Raw genomic sequence first — 24239 nt, 5'->3', positions numbered from 1 at the left:
TTAGTTGAACAATAGGAATAGGGCTCTTACAAAAATTAGAATCTTAACTGCAACTATCAATAATTATTTTTATAGTTTGTGAGTGTTTATTAAGAGTAAAAAAATATTATGATTAGCTTCTTGTAAAACTGCATATTTTAAACCAGTTTTGTTATAATTAAATAATATAATAAAATAACCAAATGCATGCCTTAGATTAAAATCAGGTGCTTTGCACAGCTTAAACAGAAAATCTTTTGCTTCTAAGTGCTTAAATGAACAATATTGATGCTTAGACAAATGTGTATCATATATAACAAAAATGAATTCAGCAGCTTGTAAGTGACAGAACTGGTATTGGAATTCAGGCCTTTTGGATTCCAGAAACTAAATCAAAGTTGGATGAGCTTTCATTTCTATATGATAATTTCTCTTAATACGAAAAGAGGGAACAATTATAAGTGGTGGAGATAGTCCAGGAGGAACATTAGTTAATAACAGAAAGTGATGTATAGCTTAGTTGTGAGCTGCAATCCTCCAGCCTTGGTGTATTGATGCTCCCAGCCTGATTAGAGCTGCCATCCTGGTAGGTTAGCTTTAATTTTTTTTAGCACTTGATTGTTTTTCATTTATTCAGCAGGGATGTTTAAAGTCAAATGCAATGAAAAGATGGAGATAATGAACATCTGCCTTCTCCAGTTGTCCTTTCTTTTAGATTACAGTAGAGTAAACTCCCTTAGCTATTTTTCCTCTTTAAAAGAGAAAAAGCTGCCTGACCTGTGGTGGCACAGTGGATAAAGTGTCGACCTGGAAATGCTGAGGTCACCGGTTCGAAACCCTGGGCTTGCCTGATCAAGGCACATATGGGAGTTGATGCTTCCAGCTCCTCCCCCCTTCTCTCTCTCTGTCTCTCTGTCTCTTTCTCTCCCTCTCTCTCTCCTCTCTAAAAATAAATAAATTAATAAAAAATAAAAAAAGAGAAAAAGCTACCTTTTATTTCCCCAGGAGCCTTGAGATCTTTAAGGAGTCAAAGTGGGAATGGTTGTGCTTGCGATGTCCTTGAGTGCAGCCAAGGAGAGGGATGATACTGCCATAGTTTCCTCCTGATGGGTAACCACATAGGTTAAGGAGAAGCGGCATGGCAGACATCCATGGACATTAAAGAACTACCAGTCAGTAGCCTTATGGACTGCTGATTGAGATCTTTGGAATAGAGGTTAGTAGCAAAATCCATAATAAAATTTGAGCAGGTGCACCTTAATTAAAGTGACAAAGTAAATATGTTTTAAACAGTAGATAGAAACAAAAACCCTGATACTCGAAGGTAGAGCTGGGAAGGACCTCAGAAATCATCTGTCTGCATACAAAAATTGCAACATGATGCCCTGCCCAGGGCTACCAACGTGTTAAAGCACAGAATCAAACTGTAATCCAACTCTCCTGACTCAAAGCCCCGTGGTCTCTCCAGCAGAGCACTCTGAAGTAGTTAATGCTGCCCCTGATCCCTTGGTAGCCCTGTCTCTTTTCAACCTGTTCTGATGAGCACCTGCCCATGAAAACATTCAGTTCATGCCACTTTCTCAGTGAAGCCTTTTCTGACTTCCTCTAGGTGAAATCACCGGTTCTCTCCTCTGTGTTACCTCTGTAGCTACTATGGTCTACAGACATCTATCACAGCACTCGTATCACTATGTTATGTGTTTTCATTCATTTGTCTCCCTCTACTAGACTGAGTCTTTGAGGGCGAGAGCTGTATCTCATTCATCTTTGTATCTCCAGGGCTCATCATTCTACCTAACATATAGTAGGTACTCAATACATGTTAGATTGTTTTAATTCTTTATTTAAATTAGAAATTACCAATGCTTGCATGTAAAAAATGTCCTAAGATGAAGGGATCAATTCAAGCCTTATTTTATAGGAACAGGTGGTTAAGTGCTGCCTCACTCTCTTAAAGATGAAAAAGAGTTTAATGACAATTCAATTTTTGGACTTCTCAGGTGACTTGTTTCTAAAGATTATTCTAGAGACCTAGAGTTATTGTGCCAGAAGCTACAGTGGAGCAAAACAAGTATTCTACAACCCTTGCCCTATTGAGATAGTGATGTAAATATGCAATGAGAGCAGCTTTAGGGAAGTGTCAATAGCAGAGCAAATTTATAGTCAAGACTGGGCAAGAGATTGCTTAAACGAAAATGCAAGGGTAAGAGGCCAGAAGATTGGGAGGAAGTCCAGTTGAGGTAATATTCTGAGTGAAGGCCACATTGATCTGATTTGGGGGAGAAAGCTGATTCCTATCCACAAGACAGCACATTTTAGATGGGTTCAAGACAGAAGTGTTTGGGTTAGAAAAGGTTTTGCATAGATTTTGTAAAAGAAAAAGTTTGTTTAAGTGATATTATATATTGTTGAGGATATTAGCAAGCATTCAGTATTTGATCAAATAAATCTTGTGGCCCTTGCAGATTTGGCAAGCCTGAGCTAATTAGAATTTCTCTCAGTGTTTAAGAGCTACTACGTGCCAAGCAATTAACAATGTGTAATCTTATTTATTCCTCCTAACAATTTCATAAAGAGAATTGTGTGGTGTTATAGCTAAAATTTCTTGATCACTTAAGGTGTGTGCTAAATGTTTCACATAAATTAATCTATCCTCACAATGACCATATTAAGGAAGCACTTGTTAATATATACCATTCTACACATGAGGAAATTAAGGTTTTGCGTGATTAAGGAAATTGCCTACATTTACACATCTCATAAATATTGGGACTAAAATTCAAATTTGGGTCTTTTTTTCCCTCTGGAATCTGTGTTCTTATCTATTAAGCATATGAGAGTACATAGAGGAGATCTAAGTGTAAGGAGCCTAAAACATCGTGACATTTTTATTGTCAAAGTTCCTCTAAGAGGAGAGAATGATAAATATTGGCAAGACAGTAAGAGGGATGCAAACTGGCTGTGTGTGTGTGTGTGTGTGTGTGTGTGTGCACGTGCACATGCACTCTGTATAGTTACCATTCCATTTGAAGATGTCTGTGAAGGTGCAATGAGAGTTCCTAAGAAGAGCTGATATGATCTCAGAGTCAAGTCACTTAAAGGAATGCTGAAAGGCCCAGACCCTGTAGAAACTGCAACCCCATTTGCTAGCAAAGTCTTCTTTGAGAGCGTCAGCAAGTCTTATTTATTGATTCATTGATTTTTCTATTTCCTCATTTGCACAGTCGCTGTGCATCTGAGTGCTAGACACTGTGTTATATGCCACAGCCATAGATAAAGCACAGGGACATGGACTGTGTCTTGCTTTGGGAGTGACACGAAGCCTTGGAAACCAACCCTAGTCTCCACGATCATCACATTTCTCCCAAAGTCCAACAGCAGCTCTGCGGTATGCTGAAACTGACATTCAGATTGTGTCCAGTATTTTCGCCATGAGACTCTTTGCCTTAGACATCTTTGCTGCATCATTTTTACCACATAACTAATTGCTGTAAAAAAAAAATTTAATAACAAACAAACAAAAGAAGGACATTAAAAGGGACACAATGAAACATAAAAAAATAATAAAAAATTCAAGAGACTTTGTTTGAAATGTATGTAGATTCAGGGCAAAACTACTCAAATACTGTAACTGATTTTATTTTGTAGATTGTCCATAAGCACTTTTCTTGTTCTATGGCAAATGTGAGTTCAACTATATCTGCACCCTCAAAGAGGGCCATGGACCTCTCTTTCTTCTCCCTAGATGGTATATTTCAAAATAAGACACCAACTCTTGGGAAAAATCATCTTGTCATTTGGAAGAAATGCTAACTATTCTAAGACTACCACCACCATATCTACTTGTCACTCTACAGACCATTGGAAGAGCTACCTTTATATACTATATATATATGAGAAGATTTATATATAAAATCTCATTTATAAATGAGAAGATATATATATATAAATGAGAAGATATATATAAATGAGAGTACCTGCAAAAACTTCCTCAGTGGGGAAATGGGAAACCAAACTGACAACTAGCTCAAATACATTAAATCTGCCAAACATGGTTGGTTGAGTCCTCAATGAAAAAATCAAACCAGAGACAAACAAACAAAAACACCACAAATCATCAACCAGTTTTTTTATCTTTGTACTGCAAAATTACCTTCCTGCCAATTAATATACCATGAAAATGTTTGCCACAAAGATGCTTGCGGCAAAGATGTCTGTGGCTAAGATACTACAGCGTAAGTTCCTAGAACAGATTCAGAAACAGGTCCTGTTTATTATATCATAATTACTTATAGTAAAGGCAAAATTAGTACATTATTTATCATGTATTATACTACTAAGGAATCAGATCTGTATACAGAAAGTCCTCAAATAATTTTCATTCAACATCATTTTGTTATAACATTGATGTGATGGTATTAACTCTTGTTCATACCAATTAGCCTATGGTAAAATTAGTTTTGTTATATGTCTTTTTGCTTTAAATTGCAGAATTTCTCATAAACATTAAGTGAAGACTTACTCTATACAGCAAATAGTAAATGTTAGATCTTGCATGGAGTAACAGCGGGTTCTCATCCACCTCTCTATTTTGTTTATTGGATATCACATGTCTATGAGGCTTTAGAGTGTTTGCATTTGGTGCCCTTTTGAGAACTGTATGTTTCTTTAGAACCAGGATCTTATCCTAAAATCTTTATTTTCTCAGTCCCTGTCACACCATGTAACACATCGTGTATGCTCAAAAATTGTTCATTGAGTGGAATTCTATTTAGTCTTAAGCTTCTGTATTCCTGCTTTAGCACTTATTACATGTGATGAGGGATGTATAAAAATTCATTCATCTCAGATTTTAATATGTTGTTAGCTTTAATAAAATTATGAATGTGGCAAAGAACAGAAAAATTTAGAGATATCATTAATCTTAAGATCTTAAAGGGCACTAAAATATGGAATAATTCACATGTGTTATTCATGTAAAACCTCTTTTCAAGAGATAAAAATACATCTCAAAAATCAAACTATATTCTCATTCAGGCAGGTGGTTACTATAGCAGTGAAGAAAAAAATGGCAGTTAAATTAACAAAAGACTGTCAGAGAGGAAAAAAAAATAAAGCATTCAAAGTTTATGAAATTCAGTCTTTAAATACTGAGTTTGAATTTGAGTGGGTCACTCTCTTGTCTACTTTCCTATGATGCCAGGAAGGCTTCATGCCCAGATAGTACAGGACAATATGTGGCATTAATTTGATTTTTCTGGCCACCATAGAAACCTACCAGCTGTCACCACAGAAACATTAGGTTCAGAAAAATCACGTGTTTGAAGAGAAACAGATTTTTTTACCCTGGGAAATTTTCATCTACTTTATTGACCTCCCATGTCTGCAAAACTGCCAGCCCTCTCTCTTTTCAAGCCATAAGGTGGAGAGGACACTAAAGTGATGGTCAGGGACAGAGCTGGGGTAACAGAAACCCTGACATGCAGCTGTCCAGGCCCCTGACTAGTAGGAGCATTTAGCATTCCCAGGGTGCCTAGATACCAGGGGGAGCATTACTGGTCAAGAACAGCAAAACATTATATTTGACAGAACTTTTAGGAAGAGAACTTTGTGAATAGGAAGATATAAAGTGATAAACTGATGGGGGCAGGAAGAGTGAGACTTCCCAGCAAGTTCAGACAATAAATTGTCTTTAAAACCTTAGATGATGGAGGTTTTTTGTTTTGTTTTGTTACAAATACAGAAAATTATAGCTACAAGGGAACTACTGCTCATACTTCTTGGCTCTTTAAAACTTAATAAGTAGCCATTTCCTTATATAAATGTGGAAAAGGTATTTAAATAATATTGTGTTGATGTACTCATTTGAAGAGTCACTAAATTTTCATGAATATCTTAAATGGAGGTATTCTTAGTTCTTCCTTCTATCTTAGCCTTTCCTCCAAGATCTCTTTGCCAAGGACAATTGTAGGATTTCTTGTCTTAGGGGTCCTTAGGCAGAATATAGATCATGTTCTCCCAGTGATGGGAAATGGACTCTAAGACCTCTTAGAGTCCTGTTTTTTCTGAACCCCCACACTGACCTCTCTAGAAATGTGATACCATGTTTTAATGTTCCTCAATTAAAAGTTAAGATACTGCTTCACCTATGCTACAAACCTTTCACAGCTTTGTAATTTTACTAAATTCTGTTGTAGTAATGACATGCTTTCTTTTAAAAGTAAGGTTACATTGAAACCCAGATAGCACAGTCCTTTCATATGAAGACATTCCAGATACTACTACTGAATTAGGCAAATGATGTTACTTTCTTGGGTTAAAAAACCAGAAGACCCATGAAGTAAATATCAGCCTGAGACAATCAGGGAACTTCCAAATACTAATTAGGATAAGTATATATAGTATATAATGCTTCTAGGATCTAAAAGTCAGCATATGTGATCATAGAAATGTTAAGCAAATATTTCTGTAGACCACAACTATGCAACATATGCCACTAAAATATCATATATTTGTCTTTTAATCTCTTCTTAATGATATCTTTCACCCTGAACCTTTAGATTTGATTATCAGAAGCTTGTCTGCTTCTCTTTAAAGTTGTTTTTTTTGTTGTTGGTTTGTTTTTCTCCTTCCCAGTTTGCTGAGCTTCGATGATGGGAAAGGGCTTCACTCAAGAAAAACACTGAAGCCAAGAGAGGCTTTATGGAGCCCTACAAAGAGAATTAAAGACATTACATGAATTCTACCCTCTCTTTCTGCCCTCCTTCTAGTAATTCAACAAAGTTATAAAGACAAAAAGAATTAATATGAAAACACACAAGAACAGGGAATTTGAGTTTCATTTTGTATTTTTACACGTGAAGAACAAAAACTCCCATAAAGCTGCTAAAGTTTCTAACCTCATGAAGCCCTCTTCTAGGAGTCATTAAGTTGCTGAAGCCCAGAAAATCAAATTTGGTTCAGAGCCATTTGATAATGTAGTTACACAATAAAATGTGATTCACCAATTAGCTCATGGAATTAGAATATCAAAAACATGCTCTAAGTGGCTGGTGGACACACATAAATAAAGTCTATTGTCTTTCTTTGTATTTGCTGATTATAGTAATAATTATACCTTCCGTTAAGGTTGCTACATCCCAAATTTAATGGAAGAGAATTCACAAATACTTGTGTTTAAGTCAGATAAATAAATTAAGTACTTAGTCACTCATTCACTCTTTTTATTTTTCTTCTTCTTCATTAATTCTTTCTTTCTAGGCTCTCAGTTAGGCTATCTAATCCTTGCCTCCATAGGAGGCAATCTGCAAAAATTGTGTTTTAATTCTTCTAAAGAAGGGAAAGTCAACTGAAGTTAATACCCTTTTGTAGTTGAAAATTAGTCTTTCTGGATGATTCCTAAATGTTACTGAGTTACGTAGAAGAAAATAGAAACTAACAATTTGAGGGGTTTTTTTGTTTTTTGTTTTTTGCTCAGAAGTTTTGCCTGGCTCAAAATGACTGTGATAGATAAGAATGGAAATTGAATTTTGTTGGATTATTTTAAAGCAGTTCTTAATATATTCTGCATGCACATCTGTTGAAATCAAAGCATATGTTATATGTTGTCTGGCTATATTTAAAATGTATTTCTCTCTGTGAGTTCACATAAATTCAAAGGCTGGTTGGTTGTTTAAAACAGTGTTTCCCTAAGAATTTTCCCTTTTCTTATTGCAACTGAAGTACATAGGCATGGTGACATGGTCCAGGGCTTCCTAATAAATATAATGAGAAGATAATAGGGATGTATTGCCTGAGCTTGAGCCAATAAAGAAAAAGGCACTTGTTATCTGACATGGTCATTCTTAATGATATTTTACATCAAAAAATGACATCAGTTATGCTGCACTTAAAACTGATGTTTGGGGTCATATTTTTGTGTTCATTCATAGTCATTTTAAAATATATTAGGAAAAAATCCCTTATAACTGTAACATTGTTGCTAAATGGTTTATTTGTGGTAAATTCACAGTGTATATTTTGTATTATTCTTTCTCCCCCCAAATATTATAAAATATTACAAACTTTATGCAATAAGCTTTGATTTTTGTTTTTGGTAGAGTGTCACATATATTTTAGAATAGTTTAGATTATATTTTATTTGGATAAGAACATATAATCACAAACATTAAGAAAGTATGGCTTATTCATAACCAGAATGAAACAACTGCAAATGTTATTTAAAATGAAGCTGTATCCATCTCAATATGTATTTAATCGTTTTATTTCTTTTTTTTTTCTATTTACAGGTCAATGGGACAGAAATTGAATATGAGTTTGAAGAAATTACTTTGGAGAGGGTAAGAAAAATTCAGTAATCCAAAGCCCTAACCTTGCTTTCCTCATTCCGCAACCTAATGGATTGTCTTGTGAAACTATGCAATTGTTTATTATACCCTGGAAGTTTCCAACGGGGCTCACAATGAGAATATTAATAAAATTCTTGCAGCAGAAGGCATGGAGACAAATAAAGCAAATAAGCAGAACATTCAGTATATAGACTTCATTGCCAGGATTTAGAGAGATGAATGAGAAAAACAGAAATGTTCAGTAAAGAAGTACAGTATTTTTTTCCTATTGTTTTTATTATTAATGTTTTGCCATATACTTTAGATACATAACAAAATATTTTCATTTATATGACATTACTACTATCTTTATAACTACCATTACCTTGCATTTTTAAGTTTAAAAAAAGTGATAAATTTTAAAAGCATCCCTATAGACAAAAAAAAACAAAAACAAAAAACCAGCAACCCTGCAAATCTCTAAATATATGCTGTTAGGGCCTTGTCAATGCTTTGACTAATTAGGAAAATTCTGTGCAAGACAACCATAGTATGTGAAGACATTTTACCAAACAGTAAGAGAAAGGTCAAAGAGCATCTACCAAAAAATAAAATAAAAGACTGAAAGGCATTAACATGCCTGACCAGGTGGTGACACAATGGAAAGAGCTTCCACTTGGGACACTGAGGACCCAGATTCAAAACCCTGAGGTCACTGGCTTGAGCATGGGATCATAGATATGACTCCATGGTTGCTGGCTTGAGCCCAAAGTTGCTGGCTTGAGCCCAAGGTCCATGGCTTCAGCAAGGGGTCACTGGCTCAGCTGGAGCCCCCTGGTCAAGGCACATATGAGAAGCAATCAATGAACAGCTAAGTGCCAGAACTACAAGTTGATGCTTCTCATCTCTCTCCCTCCCTTTTTGTCTGTCCCTATCTGTCTCTCTCTCTCTCTCTCTCTCTCTCTTGCTTGTTAGCTAAAAAAGAAGTCATTAACATGATATTATTCAAAAAAGAAAGGGCCAGTAACATATGGAAACCTGTTCAACTTTATTAATAAAGAAAGAAAGCAATGATACTAAACAGTTTTTATCTATCCAATTGGCAGAAAATTAAAAAGGAAGGTTAATATTTATTGCTATTGAGTGGGCTTGACAATTGGTGCAATCAAAAACAAGCAATTTTTTATTATATCCATAACATTGAAATCAAGAACCAGATATTGTAGTTATTAAATTATACAAATATATAAAAATATCCATATTGTTATTTGTAATAGTGAAGAATTAAAAAGATGTGTTTAATATGTTATTATATATCCAGATGATAGGAAATTATAATAAATTATAGTATAATAGTATTCTTAAAATAATTATAAGGTAGAGATGTAAGTAGACTATATATATTTTTTATGAGAGACAGAGAGAGGAGAGAAATAAGAAGCAACAACCTATAGTTGCTTCACTTTAGTTATTCATTGATTGCTTCTCATATGTGCCTTGATGGGGGTGGGAGGTGCTCAAGCCTAGCCAGGGACCCCTTGCTCATACCAATGACCTTGGGCTTCAAACCAGCAACCATGTTATCATGTCAGTGATCCTGTGCTCAAGCTGGTGACTCTGCATTCAAGCCAACAAGCCCACACTCAAGCTGGTGACCTCAGGATTTTAAACCAGGGACCTCAACATTCCAGGTCAACACTCTATCTACTGTGCCACCACTGGTCAAGCTAAAAATCAAGTTTTAAAATGGTATTTAAAATGTATTCCAATGACCACAAACAATGGTATACATGCAGAATATACATTTATAAATATAACAAAAACACTAAAAGGATACACACCAAAATGTTAAAAGTAATTCATTCTTGTTGAGGATTTTTGGGTGATTTTCTGCTTTATCTTTTTATTTATATTTATTTCCTAAACCTTCTATAACAAACATAATTTATATTTATAATAAGAAATATAAATGAAAGTATATGTTCTATGCTATCATTCAAGTATGAATTTGCACTCTAGACCTACAAATGAATAAATTTTTTCTTTTGATTCTTTTACATTCCTGAATCAGGGAATTGATCGTTCTCAACCTAACTTTTATTGAGTGTGAGTAGTTTTAAATGGAAATTTACATTGAAAATTAAGTGTTTGATAGATGGGTATTTTGAAACTTCCATTATGAACTCTGATAAAACTTTAATGGCATGCTAAATGGAGAAATTGAAGCTTATGGAAAATTAGCCCAAATGAAAGAAAATGAACATATCTCTTCTTCTAAACTACTAATCTTCTCTCCAGAACTGGCAATATAATTTGTGGGGCACAGTACAAAATGAAAATGTGGTACTGTGGTTTTAAAAAAGTGAGACTTCAAAGATGGCAACAGCAGAGCATTAAACCAAGCATGGGCCCTTCTCCACATGGGGCCTGCTTACACAGAGCTCAACCTCCTGAGACCAACCCTTCTCTCTCCCCATCCTTCATTCTTACCAGCATCCTGAGCACATCACCATTTAGTTACCCTCTTTTTATATGACAAAAAACAATAGAATCTAATGTTGGTGTGAGCTAACAACATTCAGTAGGAGTGTGGCAACTGTGTGTTCTAGTCTGGGTTCTGACACTTACTTGCTTCTTCATCTAGCACGTCATTTCATCTCCCTCACTCCCAGCCCTAGGGTCTCTGGTTATACTCTGAATCTCATCATTACCATTCATTGTACCCCTCTTCCAAAACCTCTGTTAAGCAGCATCTTCTCTGAGCAGCACCTCCTCTTTGTGTTTACCATTTATTCTAATACCTCCCCTCCAAAAATTCTTCAACCCCACCCCATTGGGACCTTGAAATTTTGTTCTTCATTATGCCCTCCCTTTCTACCTAACTTAGAATTTATTCCAATTCTCCTTCTCATACACTCAACAGTTTTCCTCCTCTCTCTCCTTTTTTTGTGTGTGTCCCTCCAACAACCTCATCTCTGGTTAATCTGCTGTGGTTTAAACACCTTCCTGCTTACTCCATGCCAGCACCTGAGCAGCTGACCCTGGCTACAGAAGCCCTCACTCATCTCACTTTAAAATGATAACTATTGATTTCAAATGAACTCTGAAAGCATCCTAGCAATTCTTACTCATTTCTTTAGGAAAATTACTTTCTCATTCTCTAGGACAACAATTTTACATCTTATTTGTGCTTGACAGATTGCTAACACCCCTCCCTCATCCTCAGGCTCAGCTGTATATGTCCTAGAGAAAATCCAAGCACTCAAACAAAAACCACTTTACCTTCCCACCACCAGGTCTGCTGGTGTGCTCTCCCTGTTACAGTGGAGAACTTTTCCCTGCTCATTTCCAAAGGCAGCTTTTCACTTGTGACCTGAACTCTGTAACAGATCCATGTCAGGACTTAGTCTCCGCAGTTTCCTCCTCTCTCTCTTGCAATATCAGTTTCTCTCTCACCTTCTCCTGGATGAATTTAATACAGACATGATATAATATACTGCTCACAAAAATTAGAGGATATTTCAAAATGAAGATGAAGCAATAAAATGTCCCCTAATTTTTGTGAGCAGTACATTTCTCATCTTGAAAAACAAACAAAAACCTCCCTTGACCCAAAGTTCTCCTCCTGTTATTGCTTATGATTCTATTTTGCTTTACCAAATAACTAGAAAATTATCTATTATAATTAACTTTATTACCTTGTTTTCTCATTTTAATCTGTTTCATTTGGTATCTCCACAATTGTCCTAAAACCATCCCTATCGAAGTCACAAGTTCCATCGTGCTAAATAAAAGTATCAGTTCTCAGTTTTAAGTGATTTCTCAGCAGCATTTGATGCAGCTGTCACTGCCTCCTTCCTCAAAGGTGTTAGTTCCTCGAAAAAAACACTCTTCTGTTTATTCAACACCTTGTTGGTGCTCACTTTTACTCTCTTTGCTGGCTCCAGCTCTAAATGGTGGAGCACCGCAGAACTCCAGTGCCCAGACCTCACTCTCTCCCCATCCCCTAAGTGAGCTCATCCAGACGCATGGCTTTAAGTACCACCTCCCAACGGGTGGTTCTCAAATCTGAAGTCATGACCTCCCAAATGTGGACAGCTAACTAAGTTGGCATATCTGGTGTGTTCCCAATAGAATTTTGATTTCCCTGCACTCCCTACCCTCAGGGCCAAAGCTGCTTCTAGCCTAATATTCTTCATTTTAACTGTCATTTTTCTTATTATTTAGGCCAAAAAAAAAATCATCTAAGCATCTTGCTTAATTGTGCATTTTCCTCTCGGCATCCAGGGTAAGCCCTATTATAAAAATACATTTCACTATTATCTTGCCACCTGTTCTGCAGAATCCTGTTCCAAACCAATATCATGCCATGCCTGGACTACTATAATAGCTTCCACTTTTGCCCATATTTCTTTCCAAAGTAGCCAGAGTAATTTTTTAAAACATATAAAGAAGATCATACCACTTTTATTCTTAAAACCCTCCAAGCAATGATAATTACACTCTTCATCCACAAGGCCTAGTATGACCCCTACTTCTCTCTCCAACATTATGCCCTCACTACCAACTCCTTGACTATATTTTACTTGAGCTACACTAAATTTCTTATCATTTATAAAATAGTCTTTTCTATCCGTTGTCCTATCTGCCTGGACAAAATCCTCAGATTCTTTCCATGACTTGGTCTTTTCTTTTTTTTTCTTTTTTGTATTTTTCTGAAGCTGGAAACGGGGAGAGACAGTCAGACAGACTCCCGCAGGCGCCCGACCGGGATCCACCTGGCACGCCCACCAGGGGCAATGATCTGCCCACCAGGAGGCGATGCTCTGCCCCTCCAGGGCCTCGCTCTGTCGCGACCAGAGCCACTCTAGCGCCTGGGGCAGAGGCCAAGGAGCCATCCCCAGCGCCGGGGCCATCTTTGCTCCAATGGAGCCTTGGCTGCGGGAGGGGAAGAGAGAGACAGAGAGGAAGGAGGGGGTGGGGGTGGAGAAGCAAATGGGCGCTTCTCCTATGTGCCCTGGCCGGGAATCGAACCTTGGTCCCCCGCATGCCAGGCCGACGCTCTACCTCTGAGCCAACCGGCCAGGGCGACTTGGTCTTTTCAATATTTAAATATCTACTCAACTGTCTCCTTCTCAGAAAATTCTCCCTTTTGTGCCCCATTTGAATTAATACTAGCCTCCCATCACGTTTCCCTTTCCATACCTTTATCTTTTCATTGCATTTACCAATATCTGAAATATATATTATTTATGTATTTATTATTTACAATGTTTACATTTAGCCCCCCTAAATATATGCTATATTTAATGATATACTTACTTCTATATTCAACCCCCCCCCCAACAGTACCTGGAATGTAGTGTACATTCAGTAAATATTGGCTGACAAATGGCTTGTGCCTGTTCCTTACCTCTGTGAGTGCAGCAGAGTAGAGACACGTGGCCTGCTTTTAAACCCTGGCTCTATCACTTACTGGTGGAGTTACTTAGAGCTGAATACTTAGCCTTTCTGTGCCTCATTTTCCACTTGGCAATCGCTTCTAGGGCCCTTGTGAGGATTCAATGAGTTCATATAAAGAATTAGAATAGCAGGCATGCTGTCATTCTGAACATTTTCTTTGTATTAACATGGTAGCTTTCAGACAAGTGTTATTTGTCTGAATCATAGAAGAAGCCTATTAAAAACATAGCTTCCTAGTCTCAGTGAACACTTTACATTAACCTAGCAATGACTTCTTTTACAATAGCTTTTCTTCTTTTGTTTTAAGTTACTTTGTTTGATGTCAGATGTCATTGCAATATGCATTTATAGTTTATACTTTTTCTACATTTAATCACTATAGCATCTAATTTAGTAGTAACCTTATCACATTTTGTAACATCACTATGAGGTGGATATTCCTAGCTCCCTTTTATATATTAGGATACTGAGGCTCAGAAATTAAATCACTTGTCTATAGTGATATTGTTAGTAGTGGATGGAGCTAGTTTTCAGCCCCATGCATGCCCACAATACTAGCGCCTAAATCATTGCCCCTGAATCAGACTGCCATCAGAATTCAGCTCAAGTGTCATTTCCTCCAAGAAGTTTTTCTTGACTTCCCCTCTTGAGTAAGGTGCCCTTTAGAATATTAACACACGTAGAAAACTTCTAACATTAAATGATGAATACAATCTGATTTTTCCACTGACCTATGGATTGCTTGATGGAAGGAATTTTATTATAGTGTTCTTTATATTACCATGATGACATAAAAACAAAAAACAAAGCCACTGGGAAATTCAAGGACAAATGGATGACTCCTCTATGTCAGCATTTTTCAGTGCATTGGCCACTTGGTACACATGGCAAATCCCACAAATGTTTTATGTATCTTTATTTGACGAGCACTTACTGGACAAAGGCACTGGTCACAGTCCTTGTTTCATAGCCTTTCACAGTCTGTAGGGGACATAGAAAAGTAAATAGGCAGAAACCACTAAGAAGAACAGAGTGCTGAGGATACCTAGCTCAGAATAGAATACTTTCCTGAGGCATTACACCGGAGTTGGCTTGAAAGGAAGCTAGACAGCTATAGAAAAGAGAGTGGAGGAAAGCAACCTCTCAGACAGGGAGCAGCAGGTGCAAATGTTCAAGGGCCCATGGAAGAGTAATATGCTCAAGGACCTGCAGGTAATTCAGAGTGACTGCATCAAGTTAGGAGGTAGGACAGAGAGACCAGGCTAGAGATATAGAGAATGCTGACAACACGGATGCCTTGGATAACAAAGAGAAGGGTTCAATTTTACCATGAAGACAAGGGATAGCCTTTGAAGAATTTAAGCAGAAAAGTGACAATCATATTTTTGTTTCAGAAAGATCACTTTGGCTGCAATATTTGGTATGTATTTCGTGAATTTAGGAGATGATGCAGATATGCCATTTAAGACATATAATTAATGGCTAAATTCTGCAAGTGGTGATGTAGGAGAAGATAATTGAAAGTATCTTAAGAATGTTAGGAGAATAAACTCTGATGGTTGGTAGGATGGGAAAATGCCAGAGAGAACAAAGGAGTCAATGAAGTCTGGACTATAATCCGACAAATTCCTTTCATTAACATAGTCTGGGCCTCTCAGAGATGCACAACTGGGATCTCTCAAGACTTTCTGACACCTTGGGCTCTTATGATATTAAAGATGAAGTCCATGCCTCTGAGTGATTGATCTATTTATTATCCATGTATGAAGTTACTAGGTTTATGTACCTCCAATATGATTTATGTCAACAGAAGCCAGTTGACCCAGCATGGAGAATAGATTCATCATGCCTTCATAATCCTGACCAACATGCATGACTACGATTTAGCAGAGAGGTTGAAGAGACTATCTGCCACCTCCTCCAATGCTTGCTCCCAGCCTCCAAAACAAAAAGAACATCTGAAGTGATTTCCTGACAGCTGCAGAATGGATGGCCATGTGAAACTATTTGAATGCTCTGTCTGACAAGTCAAGGATATTCTTTTATAATTAAAAAAAAAATCGGCCCTGGCCGGTTGGCTCAGTGGTAGAGCGTCAGCCTGGCGTGCAGAAGTCCTGGGTTCAATTCCCGGCCAGGGCACATAGGAGAAGCGCCCATTTGCTTCTCTACCCCTCCCCCTCTCCTTCCTCTCTGTCTTTCTCTTCCCCTCCCACAGTCGAGGCTCCATTGGAGCAAAGATGGCCCGGACGCTGGGGATGGCTCCTTGGCCTCTGCCCCAGGCACTAGAGTGGCTCTGGTCGCAACAGAGCGATGCCCCGGAGGGGCAGAGCATCGCCCCCTGGTGGGCGTGCCGGGTGGATCCCGGTCGGGCGCATGCAGGAGTCTATCTGACTGTCTCTCCCCCTTTCCAGCTTCAGAAAAATACAAAAAAAAAAAAAAAAAAGAAAAGAAAAAAGAAAAAAAAATCAAAGATCTTAGCCATCTTCCCAAATATAAATTATTGAATGCTATTACTTATTATTTAACCCATGAAACAAACAGATTTATACAATGTGTCCATAAAGTCACGATGCACTTTTGACTGGTCACAGGAAAGCAACAAAAGACGATAGAAATGTGAAATCTGCACCAAGTAAAAGGAAAACCTTCCCAGTTTCTGTAGGATGATGTGGCAGCATATGCGCATGTGCAGATGATGACGTAACACAGTGTATATAGCAGAGCAGCCCACGGCCATGCCAGTCAAGATGTGGATGGTACAGAGGAAAGTTCAGTGTGTTCTGTGGCTCGCTAAATTCAAATCCGTGACCAAAGTGCAACATGAATATCAGCGCATTTATAACGAAGCGCCACCACATAGGAATAACATTACTCGGTGGGATAAGCAGTTGAAGGAAACCGGCAGTTTGGTGGAGAAACCCCGTTCTGGTAGGCCATCAGTCAGTGACGAGTCTGTAGAGGCTATACGGGATAGCTACCTAAGGAGCCCTAAAAAATCTGTGCATGAGCCCACATCGAACTGCACTGAATAGGTATGAAACTGGGGGAGTTTTCTTTTTATTTGGTGCAGATTTCACATTTCTATTGTCTTTTGTTGCTTTCCTGTGACTGGTCAAAAGTGCACCATGACTTTACGGACACACTGTACAGTAGAGGAAAGTGACTTATTTATCACACCCTGAAAATTCCTACAGATGAATCAAGTCTGGGGTATAAGGTGGGTGATGTGGGCATTTTGAAAACAGTATTTGTGAACTCCCAGGTAAGAAGTGTCTCATTAAAGCCGTCTACTGACATAGTCTCCATATTCACTCAGGTATCAAGTTAATTAGCACGTCATTGAGTATCTGAATCACTTAAACCCAACTTGTTTCTCTTACATTACAGAATTTTCATGAAGATAAAAACTTAAATGCAAATGAAATTAAATGTGTATTACTTTAAATAAGGTAAAAAGCTTTGGGTTTCTAAATGTTTTAATTTTTTTTCCAAGGTGTTTTAGCCATTTTCAATTATCAGGAATAAAATGTGAGTCCCAGTGATATTTGATTTGGTTTCAGCATTTATATAGTCAGCTATAGCAAATCTCATTCTCCTTTAGTTAAATAATTTTTAAATGTAGATAAGTTTCTTAAATAAATTCTAAATTTCATGCATTCTTCTTATTGTATATTTGAAGTGTTTGAAATATATTCATATATGTGTGTGTGTGTATGTGTGTTAAGATACTATCCAAACATAAGTGTATATTTAGAAAAAACAAAAGTTTTATTTAATATGTATGACTTTTGATCAGAGTTTTATTGGCTTGGTTGAAGGTATTATAAGACTTATGAAACAAACATAGGTTATATGAGCTGTGGAAAGAACCACGTTTTTTGAACTCAGACAAACCTTATTTTGAATCTAGGATCATCCACTTCCTGTGTGACTTTGCATAAGTCATTTAACCTATTAAAGCCTACTATAAGTTTTTTCTATAATAAATAGAATATTAATATCTTTTATAGCATTGTTTGTGAAAAATACTATATGTAAAATGCCTAAAAATTTACGAAATATCATAGATACTCAATATTATTAATTATAAAGTACATACACTTACATCTACACATTTACCCAATCACCATTGTTTTTAACATGTCATCGTTAGTGTAACTGTGGGCTATGACTGTAGGTAAGGCTAAGTCAAATGGCAAATGTGTGTGTATGTGTGTGTGTGTGTGTGTGTGTGTGTGTGTGTGTGTGTGTGTGTAAAGGAAGAGTGGTAGGAACTATATTTGTACTAAATGATAACCTTACTGAGTAATCTCCAAAATGTATATATACCTAATTATCAATGTATTTTTGAGCATGTAGAGTATTAATTAAATCTGCCCTTGAGTTTGCAGCTATAGCCCCTTCTAGAATAACCCAGGGCTACCATAGCTCTGTATTTTCTTCCTTGTTCATTCATATCAATGTAGTTCCAAGCTAGACAAGCAGTTACAGTATGATTTGTTTTAAATAGCTTTAGGCTATGATATTTGCTTTAGATACTCTGATACCTCTTTAAAATATTCTATTCTAGTGATCCCTCATTTCTAATCTCTACATGTAATATTATGAGCAGCTATTGTTTTGTCTGGACATTAGAATTAGCCTGAAGAACATCTTCCTTCTTTAGAGAAACTTCTCCTCTCTCTATTTCAACCATGTGGTTCTGGGAAAGACCATCTGTCACAACACCTATGGTCACACAGTTGATTGTTCTAGGGCTACTGATAGGAATTACCTGATGAGCTAGTAAAAACTAACACTGATCCTGATCCCTACTACTTGCATCAGACCCTCAGGGGGTAGAGCATGGGAAATCTTTATTTTAAAACATTTCTTAGTGATTTGATGCATAGTTCAGTGGCTGACACCTGAGCCAAAATGAGCTAATCAGAGTACCCCTCTGAGAGAGCCAGAGAAATGAGATAAAAAATACAGAGAGGGAACTAGAAGTACCTCTTTCCTATCATGATTGTCCTAAAGACCCAACCAGATACCATTGTCTTTCTAATGGCTTCATGAGCCCTCCCTGAAATTCTTCTTACCCAGACCACTTCAAATCAAACATTGTAACTTGCCAGCAAGAAGACTTACACAAATGTATCTTGCTGTTGTATTTTAGCTATATGCTGAGTTGTTAAGTCATGTCCTAGGTTCTCAAAATAAATGTTGCCTTGCTTTCATCCTCTAGCTTTCTAAATTCTAATCTTGTCTCTCACCACTAAGGTAAGGTCATAAAGCAAAGTTCTCCAGTAGAATAGTGTTGGCAGGTTGCAGTAAACTTTAATGCCCCAAAGCTTATACATACCATCTCCTTTAAAGTAATCCATTACTATGTTCCAACTCCCCCCAAAAAAAGAGCAATAAAAAAAGTGTCAAGTAAAGAGAATGGCTAGTGACAGGTCTATGAATTTAGGTCTCTACTGTCTGTAAACCTTTATGATTTGAGCACCAACAATTCTTGCACACATGAAAAGTTCTTTTCAGTGCTACCATTGGATCCACATATCGGGGGAAAAATAGACTGTTAGAAATATGGTTTGCAGACACTCAGGGGGTCATTCATCTAACTTTTCTTTATTTGTAAGCATCAAAGTCACAGGATTGAGGAGTGCTTAGTAAACATACCTCAAAAAGCTGATTTAGATAAATCAGCACAAAATGCATTTTGCTGAGATTCAGCTGCTGACTCCAACCTTCTCCATTTTTTTATAAGCTCCCAGCTGAGTTATCTTCCTTCCTTCACCTCACAAACCCTCGGTATTAACTAGTGCTCTCTTCTGGTTCATCACTCTGAGCCTTCGTCACCTAACATACTGTAAGCCGGCTCTGTATATTCCTCTATAAACCTCTTGTTATGCTGTTACCCACATCTTCTTTGACATGCACTTAATTATTAATAATGGTACTTCTAAAACTAACTGTTTTTAGGCAAAATATACAATAAAAAGATTTTCAGAGAAATGACCTTATCATTCCCAAGTTGAATGATCTAGGCAGAGTAGACCTCTTTCCATGACTTGTTATTGAGAAGTCATGGATGGTCAAGAAGGTTTGGCAACAAAAGCTCTAACTCCGGGTCCTGAGAGTTTAGGATCATAATGCAGGTACTGGATCCTGAGACTATGGGGACATAAAGACCCAAGGAGCAATGCAGAACAGAGCCCAGTAATCATACCTGAGTCACTAAATATATATTAGCTTTTGAGAAATGGTAAAAGCAGGGGATTTTGTTACTTAACAACTGAAGAAAACATGACTGTATAGATATGTTTTTCTGTAGCTCCACTGTCCACATAACATAAAATGTAACCTCAGTCTTTCTTAGTGCTTATTTTCCCCAATCACTTCATCCATCTCAGAATTACCTCACAGTGCTGCGTCCCTACGCTGTGACAAGTGCACCTACACATTGTTTGATCATGTCTCCTCCCAAGTAACTGCTGCAACATCCATGACCCCCTCAGAGTTGTCCCTTCCATTCTCTCAGTTTCTGCTGTACTATTCCAATGTAGTGGGTGTTTGTTCTCTACCCATTTCATTGTTTTCACCCCTTCTGCTTTCCTAACAGGGCTTTTTAGTTCAGATATTTACCTTCACCCATAAAATCCATGTGGTTTGATGGAAGTGTAGGTGACTCTGAACTCCAATGGGTGGCTCATTATTGATTAGGCCAATTAACATAATTTACTCCCTTGGCCTCCATCATCAGTGGCTGTGCAACCTGATTCACTACAATTAGAATGACTTCCATGACTCTAAGTTAGAATTTTGAGGCAGAAACCCACCCTCTTCTGTGGGCATGAAGTGAGGAAGACTACATGCTGATAACGGTAGCTTAAAGCCATTTTATGACCAAAAGATTATAGATTTAGCATAAAGTAGCATTTTAGATGGCAGAGTAAATAAACGGGATAAAGAATAGTCTTGACAATTTCTCAGGACTATAAATCAAATCATTGTTGAGGTATTTCTTTTGAATTTTTATTGAAGTAAACAATGAATCCCATTTATTGTGTTTGCCGGTTTGCATTGGGGCTTATGTTACTTGCAATGGAAACAAACCCTAAGTGACATAATAGGTCATGAGAATCTTTAGGAAATGCTTAGGTCCCCATTTTCTTAGACTTGGCCTCAAAATCATCTCTGAAAATTGTTCTCTCTCCTTATTCTTGTTCCCCTATCTGGGACGCTTCACTCTTTTTCCATCTTTCACCAAGACTCTCTGCCTCTAACGAAAATCCTCTTCTCCTTTTTATGTCCTCCAAAAACCTTTTAATTACTCCAAGGGCTTAGGTTTTTAGAAATAGTAGCAGGGATATCTTTGCAAGCTCCTTCTGATTTTAACCCTCCCTCTCCTTACTGCCCCCTACAATGAACACCTGTTTTAATGAGGGAAAGTAAAACACAGGGAGAAAAACTAAAGACATTCATATCTTAAAATAGAGTTGCATAGTAGAAAATCTGAAAGTTATTCCCAGTATTTGAGAAATGCTTAGAACAAGTAGGTTTAAATGCTTATATTTTATCCACTTAGCTTGATGAGCTTGATGCATTTTTAAGCTTTCAAATTATCTATCCTTTAGAGAAAAGGAATGCATGAATTACAAAAGTATTTATAGACATCAGAACCTCTATGGTATATTATCTTGTTTTAAAGTTAGAAAATGTTTGATCCACATAGATTCAGTATAAACAACATCCATTTTGTCATTAGAGATAATGTCATCTTTCACTTAATTCAGGATCACCAGTCTATTGATTGTAAAATCGCTCTTTACTTCCTTACTGTTTTTGCCTGAGAAGCTTTTTCTTACTCAAACCCCAGCTCATAAGTTACCTCCTATAAAAATCTTTGTCAGATTCATCAGTCAGAGTGAGCTTATTCATCCTCTTCATCACTTCAGGGCTTTCTCATTGTCATTTGTGTTCATATTGTGTCTGCCTTCTAAATAAATTTCAAGGTCCTCAAAGGCTGAAATGTTTCTTGGCTGAATCCCATTTATTTGTAAAACAACATTTTACACCTAGCTGCTTTTTATCACTGGAAGAGTCGAATAGATCACAAACAAAATTGCTATAAGAATCATTTTGCCTTTTGACAAGGGATAGAGGTTAAAGATTGTTTTTCTTGTTTATAGTGTGTATATGTACATATATGCATATATGTATATATACACATGCATATATGTATATAAATATTTTATATATTTATATTATATATTTTATAATATATTTTATCTATATGTGTATATTTATATGTTTATGGATAGATAGATAGATAGATAGATGATAGATAGATAGATGATAGATAGATAGATGATAGATAGATAGATAGATAGATAGATAGGATCTTCTTTGTAAGCTGGACATAATCGATGTTCAGTGCTATTTCTCATGCTGGTAGCAATAGTTACTGCAATAGTAAGTATATAAGTCTCTATCATTTACTGACATTTCAAACTTATATGTTAATTACTTATGGTGGTTATTTCATATCTTAACAATTAGTATATTACATAAACTTTAGAGCCTCTCTTTTATAGCTAAGCAAACTGTGGTTCAAAGAAGATAAGGCATTCATTTATGGTCGAAAAACTAAGGGCCATGGTCATTATTGGCAGAGCTGGTAGGTCTGTCTTCAACTACTATGCAGTGCCACCAGTAAGCCTAAAAAATAAGGCAGATGTTTGTGGAATAACATATGTATTCTCTGGCCAGCCATGATATATTCAGATTGTCTTTACAGCTTATACATTTATAACATGCTAAATGGCAAAATATCTTAGGTTAGCATTAGAAGGCTAAAAGCACCCCCACGAAAAAGACAAAGACAGTGGTTGGATAGAGATGCATTTATTTATTTTCAGGATTATTTCCTAATGTTTTAAAAAGAAGCCAATACCTTCTCCTTCTATCTGTTTAAGCTTGACTCAAAATTCAGTAATATTACCCTAACTCAGGGAGAAAAACACATCAAAAATGACATTACATCTTGCATACTTGTATTCTTCTAATTCAAAAAAAGGAATCCAGTTCAAGCAGTGTTCTAATTGTATTTTTGAAATTTTCCTTCTGGAAATATATCTTTTTTCTTCTTATTATTTTTTTATTTATTTTACTAGGGTGATATCAATAAATCAGGGTACATATGTTCAAAGAAAACATGTCCAGGTTATCTTGTCAATCAATTATGTTGCATACCCATCACCCAAAGTCAGATTATCCTCCGTCACCTTCTATCTAGTTTTCTTTGTGCCCCTCCCCCTCCCCCATTTCCTCTCCCTCCCCCACACCCCCGCAACCACCACACTCTTATAAATGTATCTTAGTCTCGTTTTTATGTCCTACCTAGGTATGGAATAATGCAGTTCTTGTTTTTTTCTGATTTACTTATTTCACTTCGTATAATGTTATCAAGATCCCAACATTTTGTTGTAAATGATCCGATGTCATCATTTCTTATGGATGAGTAGTATTCCATAGTGTATATGTGCCACATCTTCTTTATCTAGTCTTCTATTGAAGGGCTTTTTGGTTGTTTCCATGTCTTGGCCACTGTGAACAATGCTGCAATGAACATGGGGCTGCATGTGCCTTTATGTATCAGTGTTTCTGAGTTTGGGGGGTATATACCCAGTAGAGGGATTGCTGGGTCATAAGGTAGTTCTATTTTTAGTTTTTTGAGGTACCACCATACTTTCTTCCATAATGGTTGTACTACTTTACATTCCCACCAACAGTGAATGAGGGTTCCTTTTTCTCCACAGCCTCTGTAACATTTGCTATTACCTGTCTTGTTAATAATAGCTAATCTGGCCCTGGCCGGTTGGCTCAGTGGTAGAACGTCGGCCTGCCATGCGGGGGACCCGGGTTCGATTCCTGGCCAGGGCACATAGGAGAAGCACCCATTTGCTTCTCCACCCCCCCCCCTTCCTCTCTGTCTCTCTCTTCCCCTACCGCAGCCAAGGCTCCATTGGAGCAAAGATGGCCCCGGGCACTGGGGATGGCTCCTTGGCCTCTGCCCCAGGCGCTAGAGTGGCTCTGGTCGCAACAGAGCGACGCCCCGGAGGGGCAGAGCATTGCCCTCTGGTGGGCAGAGCATCACCCCTGGTGGGTGTGCCGCGTGGATCCCGGTCGGGCGCATGCGGGAGTCTGTCTGACTGTCTCTCCCCGTTTCCAGCTTCAGAAAAATACAAAAAAAAAAAAAATAGCTAATCTAACAGGTGTGAGGTGGTATCTCATTGCAGTTTTGATTTGCGTTGCTCTAATAACTAATGAAGATGAGCATCTTTTCATATATCTGTTGGCCATTTCTATTTCTTCCTGAGAGAAGTTTCTGTTCATGTCCTCTTCCCTTCTTTTTATTGGATTGTTTGTTTGTTTGTTGTTGAGTTTTATAAGTTCTTTGTATATTTTGGATATTAGGCCCTT

The 24239-nt window shown here is 37.3% G+C and overlaps 1 protein-coding gene across 15 annotated transcripts in view; it reads left to right on the top strand.

Moving 5' to 3' along the window:
• The window catches only part of DLG2 (discs large MAGUK scaffold protein 2), a 2140731-nt gene that overhangs the window by 1462295 nt on the left and 654197 nt on the right, over window positions 1–24239 (top strand). For all 15 annotated transcript variants that reach the window (XM_066369745.1, XM_066369736.1, XM_066369732.1 and 12 more), the window contains one exon: window positions 8268–8318. In XM_066369745.1, the coding sequence (XP_066225842.1) occupies window positions 8268–8318 (51 nt within the window). The remainder of the gene's footprint in view (window positions 1–8267; window positions 8319–24239) is intronic.

Source organism: Saccopteryx leptura, chromosome 1 (assembly GCF_036850995.1).
Source record: "Saccopteryx leptura isolate mSacLep1 chromosome 1, mSacLep1_pri_phased_curated, whole genome shotgun sequence".
Taxonomy (NCBI): domain Eukaryota; kingdom Metazoa; phylum Chordata; class Mammalia; order Chiroptera; family Emballonuridae; genus Saccopteryx; species Saccopteryx leptura.
Note: the sequence above shows the minus strand (reverse complement) of the source record. Positions and strands in the feature narration are given on the sequence as shown.